The sequence below is a fragment of the Arvicanthis niloticus genome, chromosome 11, assembly GCF_011762505.2.
Source record: "Arvicanthis niloticus isolate mArvNil1 chromosome 11, mArvNil1.pat.X, whole genome shotgun sequence".
Lineage (NCBI taxonomy): Eukaryota > Metazoa > Chordata > Mammalia > Rodentia > Muridae > Arvicanthis > Arvicanthis niloticus.
The window spans coordinates 45,280,174-45,290,683 of record NC_047668.1 but is presented as its reverse complement, the minus strand read 5'-3'; the positions used below and the strand labels follow the sequence as shown (position 1 = coordinate 45,290,683).

At 45.4% G+C, this 10,510-nt stretch overlaps 1 protein-coding gene across 1 annotated transcript; it reads right to left on the bottom strand.

Annotated features, from left to right (window-relative positions):
• Window positions 1-5,160: 5,160 nt before the first annotated feature.
• Lratd1 (LRAT domain containing 1) lies at window positions 5,161-9,729 on the bottom strand. The gene is made up of 2 exons (XM_034514470.1): window positions 9,465-9,729; window positions 5,161-8,361 (listed from the first exon to the last, which is right to left on the bottom strand). The coding sequence occupies exon 2, from the start codon at window positions 8,323-8,325 to the stop codon at window positions 7,447-7,449; it is 879 nt and encodes a 292-aa protein (XP_034370361.1). The 5' UTR covers window positions 8,326-8,361; window positions 9,465-9,729; the 3' UTR covers window positions 5,161-7,446.
• Window positions 9,730-10,510: the final 781 nt, after the last annotated feature.

Genomic DNA, 10,510 nt, shown 5'->3' with positions numbered 1-10,510 from the left:
GAAAGCTTTTATACTATATATGGCTAATTGCCATTTGTAATATAGTGCCATATGAAACATTCATCATTGCAGCTAGTTTCCTAAATAGAGTTTAGCTTCCTACTGAGTAATACGTAAAGAGTGTCACATGTAAGTTCATGCTCACTTTTTGGTTATTTCTGCTGTGAGAAGCCATCCCTTCTATTGTCACGTTTTCCCATCCATTAAATATGACTTGATAGTGCTGGCTTTGCAATGACAAACACATGAACAAGTTACATAATATTCTTGTCCCCTATAGAAAAAACAGGTGTAAGAGAAAAGACTTAACTGACATTTATTACTGAGAAAAGAGTGTATGGGGATGGTCTAAGGAAAGTACAGTGGAAATTTCCAGAATAAAATGATCAAAAACACTCAATAGGTTTGGGTAGATCTTGGTCCTTGACAGGTGGATAAATATGGGTTGGTAATTCTAGAACTGAGACAGGAAGACTGAAAAAAAATATAGAAAGATAGGAAGTCACATAGCCTGAATGAAAACTACACGTTCTACAAATGTAGGTGGCTTGGGTCTAAAGGCTGTAGGGTATGTAACTGGGCATGAGCAGTTCCACGCTATGGAGGATAGTGACTGTGCTACTAAAGTATTTGGTGATGAATCTTATGGACAATGAAACTGTCTGTGGAAAGATCACCATGGCCACAAGTGTTTAGAAGGAGGAACCCTGGGGTAGAGACAAGTAAGGAAACCATAGGAACAACAAGGTTATCATGACCCAAACAGAGCAAACTGCAGATATAATTAAAGCTACTGGCATGGAATATTCCTCATTGTATGTAGGACATGTTTACCACAGCCAGAAACATCAGTGGCACATCCCATAAAGCACAACCAAATTAAAGTGTAGATGGAGATGCCTGAAAAACCTTTGTCAGTCATCTCTTACACAAAAACTCATCCAACTTCCCCAGAAGTTACAGGTTTCATAAATTAGTGTTTCTGTGGCTTCTCATGCAGTCTCTACATGTTCTTGAATATGAACACAATTTGTGTCAAAAAGACAAAAAAAGAATGTAAAACCCCTAATGTTGTGGGTAGAAAGTAAATGCCCTTAGATTGACAACTCTAAACCCCGGGGTCTACAATAAGGTGACTATCATCTAATCTCACTAAGCATAACTTCTAATATGAATATATCCTATATAATGTATCATATTATATCATTCACTAAAATAAAATGCACATATCCTCAAGCAACTGTTTGCCATTTATCTTGAATTTTAATCTAACTGAAACACCTATAGTTTTGTGAGTTCTATCTGACAATACTTCCCTCAACTTCCTTTGACTCAGAACTCCCAACTCTAGAGACACGTTACCACTGGGAATCAAAGGACAGAACATGTATACTGTTGTTAGTGGCAACCTGCTATAAAATTATCATCAGTGACTCCCACAGATTTGCATACTGTTTAGGAGAATCTGAAAACTGAATACAGTGGGCTTCGAACTTAGTGAATAAGCTAGCATGCTTCAGTATTGTTGGAAGGAGGAAAAATTTGAATTTATAATAACTTACTTGTTAATACAAATATCAGCATACTTACAATAAAGTAATCTCATGTTTCCAATTGAGGCATGAATAGATTACTAATACCTGGATTGATATCACAGACATATTGCCATTAGAAGAAAAATAATAAATGAACAAACCACAAATTAATGAATTAACAAGTCAAATATCATATTACTGTTCTGTTTGAACTTTGAGTTGTTTCTTTGATGGACTTTCAAAGTGTAGCTTAGGGTGGCCGAGCTTATACTCTTTTTGCCTCAGTACCCAGAGGTTTGGATGATAAGTATGAGCCTGCCTTCCGTTGACTTTTGAAGCATTTATTTTGAACTGGAAATGAAGGTATTGCCTCTATTCATACATAATATTTCATAAGTACCTACCATTTAGATAAAACTAAGTTCTAAATGTATGTTCACATATAAAAATAATGAGACTATAAGAGCCAGCAAACATAGCAATTATTTTATGTGTACCAATGGGTAATGTTTATTTGAAAAAAAAAATACACCCTAGCCAAATGGCACCAAATCTAATTATCCCATCGAGGTAAGCTTGCATTCTCATCTTTGTCTATAAATGAAGAACATTTTTGTGTCTTATGATTGTAGCAAGAACTACAATAATGACCTTCCTCTGAAGGAATAATCTTGTCATTTCATACTAGAAAAATCTCTCCTTGAGGAGAGACAGAGATGAATGTGAGAGAGGCCAGACTCAGAATTACCAGTTTGCTTTCACTCTTCTGACCAAAAGACAAGAGGGCAGCTTTTACTTTTCGTGGATCCCTTAATAGATGTTTCTAGAGGCAAAGCTCAGTATTCCAGACACCCTTGAATGTGAAGCCCTGAGGCCTAATCCTCATTAGGAAGAGGCCCAGGAGCTCTCCAAGGCATCTGTGCCAATTTCAGCTATGGAAACTTATGTCTGTTTCACACCCAAGGCGACACTCTCTGAGTTTCTGAGTGATCAAGAATTACTGAAACCCATATGATTGAGATAACTTTTGTACCTACTATGTGCCCCATACCCTCAGTCGCTAGAGAAACTGGTGAAAACCTGCAGCTGGGGGCTGCTCCCATGGATGCTCGGCCACTTAAAGCACAGATCTCACCCTTAGAGCGTGGACAGAAGAGGCCATCGTTCATCGCAGCATATTCAAACACTTGACATTCTTGTATTGGGATGCCCAGTGAGGTAACACATCCTCAAAAGGAAACTTTGAGTTATGCAGCCAGGAAACTTCATAAATGATTAAAACGTTGCATATTAGAGTCAGCTTTTCTCTGCTGTCTTCAGTTAGAATGGAGAACAGTTATCTCCTGTTGAAGCGCTTACTCGCTCAGACAATTTTATAACCCCTGCGGCTCATCTCCGTTCTTACTTCTTCCATTACCTTCTGATCTTTTCAGATTTCCTGTGACTCTTGCTCTTGCTTTTGGTTTTGATTTGTGTGTGTGTGTGTGGTTATTTGTTTGTTTTTCTCTTTCAAAAACTGAAACTAAGCACTTGGGTGGCGCAGGTAAGAGGACAATTTTGAGGTTGAAACCAAAAGCCTGATCTACATGGAAAGTTGCAGGCTAGCCAGGATTACACAGTGAGGCCTTGACCTTGTTGAAAAAAAAAAAAAATCCAAAAAGATAAAAAGAAAAAAATCGGGCAAATGGGTGGTGGGGTATTGCACAATAAACGCTAAGTGCGTAAGTCACACATATTTTGTTTGTTTGTGCATAGTTTTGGCCACAGCATGTTGTGCTCAACTACCCATGAACTATGCTAATCTCTAACCCCGGACATTCTGCCTCCTGTTTTTATAAAATCTTAAGTCACTTTCCATCTACTCTCTAAAAAACACAGTGTGTGTGTGTGTGTGTGTGTGTGTGTGTGTGTGTGTGTAAAATGTCTAGCTAGTGGCAGAAATTTATATACGGAAATGTACATTATTATGGACAGCTACATATCAGTATTCTTCTAACAGCTAAAACTGTTCAGTGGAAATGAACTGACAGCTTTAGGTGACTATTATCTAACGGAAGCTCTTTATTTCAAAGCACCTGGAAACCTGTGAGTTTTTCATCTGTAGCCTTTTGTGCATGCAGCAAATGGTCTCTCCAAACAAAAACAAACCAACATCTTCATTTACTGTAAGGGAAGCCATGAAGGGTCCATAGCCCCTCCATGCACAGGGCCTAAGTTCCAGCACAGCACCAACAGAAAAAATGACAAGCAGCAGCAGGGAGCTTTGAGGACATACATGTAGATAAGAGAAAATTAGGAGCCTTTATTATTATTGTATAATTTACTATTAACTTTACTCCACCTTGACTTTACCTTGTGTATTAGGTGACTTGGTCCTTTAATTCTTAGAGATGCTGGAAGTAAAACAGATGCAGTTGCTACAGGATACGGGAAGATCACTAGGATGATTATATTGAGCACTCAGGAAATTATTTTGTAAGTATCAATAAAATACTTTTCTGACAAATGTCATTTTTCAAGCAAAAGTGTTCATCGAAGACACATGATATTGAAGGGGGGGGGAAAGATGAATAAAATGTCATGTAACATCAATGAACTTAAAACTTGCTTCTGTGTCTGGCAAACTATTAAATGTTCTAAATGCAGATTAATTGTGTAATTCTTTTACATTTGAAAATGCTGACATAAAGGTCACTTAAATTGTTAAATACCAAAGAACATTTATACCTATCAATTTAGCTTATTACTACAGTTGATTTGTTTGTTTGTTTGGTTTAGTTTACTGCAGTATATAAAACTTCTACAGGCTTTCTTTTTCAAATGAAAGAACACACTTGGAAAGGAATGGCATTGGAGGGCTTTATTTTTCAAAAGTCTGCCCAGCTCACCATTCCCATCTGTTTTATTCATTTTGTTTGCTTGCTCCCTTAATGCAGTAAGTTCGTCTGCATTTTAAATTTCTCTCTCTCTCTCTCTCTCTCTCTCTCTCTCTCTCTCTCTCTCTCTCTCTCTCTCTCTCTCTCTCCTTTCAGATAGTAGTTTGCTTTTCAGATATGCCTCTTAGCAGGGGCAAAAGGTAGAGGTAGCCTCTACCCTGTTAAGGGCTGAACAGAGTTCAGCTTCACCCTCTTCACATCATGGGAGTTACTACAGAGCTCCCAAGGACAAAAACTAAAGCTACTTTATTGTCCTTTTGCAAATGTTAGAAGACTCATGGCTTAATTCCTGTAACCAATATGAGTTAGAGAAATGGGATTGGTCCACAATAAAACTCACGTGACCTGTAAAAAGGGATCTTTGACTTTAGAACCCCTTTTCAAATTCTTTTTTTTTTGGGGGGGGGGAGGGGATCGATGTTTTATTGTGAGTTTGTAAAAGTGTTATCATTCACCAAGAACTCAGTAGGTCATTCTAATAACAAATGCTATTGATCTGTCACAATCTGGATTTCATTGCCGTCAGGTTTCAGCAAGTATAAAGTTTATGAACCATTGCTCTGTCAGCATGGCCCTCTTAGAACGCATATAAGTACCATGGAAGGAATCATTCAGTTTTGGGTGTAAGAGAAACTGATGAGTTCTTTTGCCCACTCATTGACACAGTGTCAAGAAGGAGTCTTGTTGGAACCAGTGCTTAGGATGGTGTTTAATTCAGCAGGGAACCAAGATACAGTAATAGGACACAGGAAAGGATATGATGTGTGTAGACACAAGAAAGAATTTCGGTTTATGGTCATCGATCTGTCATTTGCCAAAAGACTAAGTTATAGAAATGAATGACTTTCAGTTCTCCATACATGCAAAGGTTAAGTTTAGTTGTTACAAAAGTTTTGCTGTTGTATGTGCTGAAAGAAAAGCATAAGCAATTTTAAAAAATAAATCACTCGATTGGCTTCAGAAAAATACTTTAGTTCATATTTCATTGATTTGACCTTTTGACTCAAGATCAGAGAATGAATCCAGCATAAAAACAAAATGAAACAAAGTAAAACAACAACAACAACAAAAAAAATCCCCAGAGAACAGAAACAAACCATTTACCATGGAAATGGCATTTCCCTGCCAGCTAACTTCCCCTAGTTTTTATTGCATTATTTTTGAAATGCCAAGAGAGTGGCTTTGGACATAATGTTTGCTGTTCTCAACTAAACCGTAGTATTCAATTGCTTGCAACCATTAGCTAAACACCATTATTTAATAAACTCCCTCAAGAGAGACTTTATACCTTCTAAGGTGTGTCTAGCACATAGAATCAAGTAACGATCAGTTAGGCTGGGGTTGCACCCCTTGGAGAAAAATCCACAAACTCTTGCCCAAAGGAAGAGGCCTCACACAACCTTCATTTTTTAGAAAGACACACAGTCTGTCCTGCTTCTAAGAGCGCTTCCCTGTTCTCAGAAAATAAACAGCACAACAAGCTACAAAAGAGGGCCCCAAAGCCCCGGAACTCTCGATTCCTTTCAATGGGGATCAAGAGGTAAGGAGAGGGGGAAAAAATGCAAAGATGAAATGGTTATGATATACAGCATGAAGAAAAGAACCCTCGTGGAACTTGCTAGCAATTTTCACCAAAGCAGCAGACCCTTGAACTGACAAAAATTCAGTACAATATACACAGTAATGAACAGCTCCACGGTTGCAGGCCTGTTTTGTAAAGCCGGAAAGAAAAAAAAAAACAAAACAAAAAGTAATAATTATAATATCCCCAAACAGAATTCTCAGAAGAGTTGAGAAAAACCAGAGTGAAAGCAATGTCAGCTAAGGTCTTAGCTAAATTCCACTCCTAATGGCCCCCAGTATTTAAGCTATCATGGATTAAAGCCATGAAAATAAAAATTTCAATTTGAAATTTCATTAGCATGTTGCTAAAAATGATCAAGAGAAGCATCGACACTGTAGGCTTTGTTGATAATCGTTGGAAAACTGCTGTTTCATTTTACAAATCTCCACCTGCCCCCTGCCTTCTAAGATCTTCTAGTTAGGAAAAGCCAAACTAAAGACACTGGCTAGGCTGTCCTAATGCTGGTTTCTGGAATGTAGATCTTCCCTGCCTCCCTCTCCTTCAGTCCCTTGGAAAACAGGACTCTGAGTGAGGAGGGAAGCAATCAAGGGCTTCCGAGCAAAAAGCCTCCTCCTTCCTAAGTTCAAGCTCCCACATACCAGGTGAATTAGCTCCTTTTCTGGAGCCCAAAGAGGTGCTTCAGCCATTTTCCTCCCGGGACCCAGAGGGCTTTCCTTCTGGCATGTGTCAAGTGGCCGGGGGGGGGGGGGATGGCAACTGCTTCCAGTTGTACAACCGGAGAAGTCAAACCTGTCTAGCTCAGCCCGGAGCCTGGAATGCTTTGTCAGGAGACTCTGGGCTGGAGAGCTGCAAAACAGTTCCCAGGCAGCCTCAGGGTAACCTGGAGTCCCTGAAGTGCTCCCAAGTACAGTGACAGGCTCGGTTTCATAGGAATTCTGATATCCGGGGACAAATCCACTCTCCACTCGAGAGTTGAACTGTGTCCCGAAAACACCAATTCTCACCTCCGACTGACTGGTCTGTGTGTGCGCATCTTGGGGGTGGTGGTCACGGTTTCCTGTGACTAAGAATATTTGCCCTGTCTGCTGAAAAGTCACTGACCATTGGCTCGCTGGATAGATAGTGTCCTTGCTCCCCTTTTGCCCGCTCCCTCTTTCCCTTCACAACCCAGGGGAGAGGTGCAGGCTGGGTTACCCTGCCACGGTCACCAACACCAGGGCCGTCTTAGGGGTACGCAGCTGCGCCCGCCCAGCGCGGGGGTGGTTAGTTCCCGAAGTTTCCAGCCGCTGGCTCTGGGCAGGCGCGTTAGGGGGGCGTGGAGGGCAGAACTGCGGGGACTGGATGGGAACTCCGGGCGCGGGAACTGGCGCGCCGGGCTGCCCCTTTGAGGCTACTCCTTGTCGTCCACAAAGTCCTCAAGCTCCTGCAGCACACGCAGGCGGCCACTGGCGTCTATGCGACGCTTCTCGCGGATGAGGTCCTCCAGGCTGTGGAAGCGGGCGGTGTGGACTTTGTTCTCCTCCAGATGCACCTTGAGATAATACTGCTGTTGCGGGGGCTGCGTTCCTGCGGGAACCTCCCCGCCAGCCTTGAACTCGCGCTTTCCAAAGCGGCACCAGGCAGCGAAGCTCTCGGAGTTCGTCCAGCAGATCTCCTCGCTCTTGAGGCCCAGGTGGCCACAGGCGTTCTGCACCACCAGCTCGGCCACCAGCGGGCGGTAGCGGTACCAGCTATTCACCACCCGGCCCACGTTGGCCGCGCCCGCCTGGTACAGGCTGTCCTGGCGGATCTCGCCTTGGTGCAGGTGAATGATCTGCCCGCCGCCCACGTAGACGGCCCAGTGAGGGGCTGGCGCGGGCTGCTCGGTCGCCGGCTGTAGCCACAAGAGCTCTAGCAGGTCGCCCGGCTCGCAGATCGCGGGCAGCGCAGTGACCGCGTAGACACTCAAATCGGCGCCCTGAGGGCCGCCGGTCACTTTGGAAAAGATGCATTCCTGGCCCCGGAAGGCGGAGAACTGAGTCTCGTTGAGGACGAGCTGGTGCAGCAGGTGGTGGTGGTGGCGGCTGGGGCTCTCTGGACAAGGGCTGCAACCTGGGGGGCCCTTCACACCAAACTTGTCCGACTGCCCGCGTTCGTCCAGGTCCTCCTCCTCATCCGAGAAGAAGTAGGCAACCCCGACTCGCAGCTCGTCCTTCTCAATCCCAGATGGGTCCCCAGTGGGCAACTCGCTGTAGTTGAGGTGGGTGATGCGGTCCAGTTGGTTGCCCATCAATGACGCGGCGAGGCCAGGGCCAGCAACTGAGATCTGCCGAGGGAGAGAGGATAGACACCATCAGAGTCCGGGCTGACCCTCCTGGTGTCCCTTCCCCCACGGCGTTCTGTTCCCCCAGGGACTTGCAGCTTGCCTAATTCAACAGCCAACTTTGCAGATCCTCTCTGGGGTAAAAAGGGGGACACAGAAGAAGGCACCAGTCTCGGGGGCCAGAGCAGACACCATACCAGCTCAGCCAGCCTCTGATTCTGCCCAGGAACCCTGCCCAGTAACTTCCACAGGAGAAACCGCTGGCGGGCTAGAGAGCATGTAAGGTTCAAGTGGGCGAAGAGAGCGCAGCTTATGGCAGGGTGGGAGAAGGATACCCAGAAAGAAGGAAGGACGGCCGGCAGGACGGAAGGAAGGCCGGACGGACGGCAGGAAGGAAGGACGGAAGGAAGGACGGAACGAAGGAAGGAAGGAAGGAAGGAAGGGTGTTAAGAGAAGCCCCAAGGCCCGAAGCTACAGCAAACTGATCTCTCATTGTGGTCGCCCATCCTCTGCAGCCCACCTACTCGTTTTGGACTGGGTCACACCCCATGCCTGACAGCGGCTTGCACAATGCCAGACTCGCTTGCAGGCATTCACTTGACATCAGCAACATTTTGCACTCTTGGAGTCCAGGCACTGACAGCCTGGTACATACACCCACAATGCTAATGTTATACACCCACAGTGAACCATCTTGGAGACCACACATTGGCACCATCTACCCCCAATTCTTACACAATTCCGGACGTACGTCTGCACACTTGCCAATGCACATACACTCAAGCACCGGGGCACACCTGCCCACGCAGGCAGGTACACTCTGTCCTCTCCTTGCTTGCCTTTTCATAGAGCCTATCGGACTGCGCCAGGGCGAGGCTGCTCTGTCTAAAATAACCTAACAAAGAGACAGGGGAGGCAAGGCGAAACCCATGGTGAGTATCAGTGGTGTGTGTGTGTGTGTGTGTGTGTGTGTGTGTGTGTGTGTGTGTGTGTAAAGAGGTCTACTTTCAACCTACAGAGCCCCTCTCTTCAACCCAGCACACAATCCACACAATCGGACGAAGAAAGACCATTTTTTTAAGGCAAAGAAAGCGGCTTTTCCGTACCGGTGATTTCCCTGCGCCCGAAACCCCAAACTCCTTTTAAAGTCTCCAGGTCCCCATGGGTGCTGTGGAGGCGGCAGTGGCGAGTGGGTCCTGGAGGCGCGTGGGACTGCGGTTCAGATCTATCCGAAGACAAGCAGTGAGGTGAAGTACCCAGAGCCGTGCGGGTGCGCTCCGTTTCTACGCTGGCTTGGGCGTCTGCTCCACCTGGCAAGTCCTGGCTCCACTCCGCTTTCCTACAGCCGCGCGGACGACTCTTAAATCCCCTGAACAGCCGTTTTCCAGGCCCGCCCCAGAACGCGCTCATTGGCTAGGACTCGCCCGGGAGCCCTGCCAATCTCTGCTGGGGGTGGAATTAGAGGCGGGTTTTCTTTGTGCTCCGCCCTGCCCAGCCCCCAGCGTTCCCCAGCCTCGCTGCTTTGGGAGCGTAGGTGTGAGCACCCGTGGGGAGCACAAGAGGGGCGTGGCTAGTACACCCAGCTGCTCCTTTGCAACAAAGTCCCTAGTAACTGAGAACACAGTCCGCCCGCTTTCCTGCTCTGTATTCTAAGGGGACAGATTCCAGAAGGAAAGCTGAGTTTGGGGGTGGAAAAAAAAAAAAAAAAAAAAAAGAACACGGTGCGTGGTCCAGGCATTGTGAGTGGCTAGGAACCGGGAACCGCGTATTTGAGGCTGCTTTGATGGGACTTCGGAGTCCTGCTTGGCTCCTGGCTGTCGCGCAGTGGCTTCTGTTCCTGTCAGTCATAGACGCCTTAGAAATTACAGGATGGCGCTCAGCGCCTGTCCTTTGAGCCAAGTGAAAGTGCTGACCCAGCGCCGGCACCCGGCGCCTGGTTTTAAAAGGAGAACCATGTAGGTGTCAAAGGCTACCAGAAAGTCTGAGCTTTGCCTGGCACCTTCGCTGAGTGTGCCTTTGTCTTCAAGCTCCCATTTCCCGTGAAAGGGCTGAATCTCAAACGCTAGCTGATATTAGTGCACGAAAGTGTTTCCCAATTCCAGAACTGTCCGAGCTAAGGGAATTGAGTTTGGTTTTGTGTGTGTGTGTGTGA

Bases quoted from the DNA above. Each gene is read 5' to 3' on its own strand.
- Lratd1 (XM_034514470.1), bottom strand. From the start codon at position 8,325: ATGGGCAACCAACTGGACCGCATCACCCACCTCAACTACAGCGAGTTG.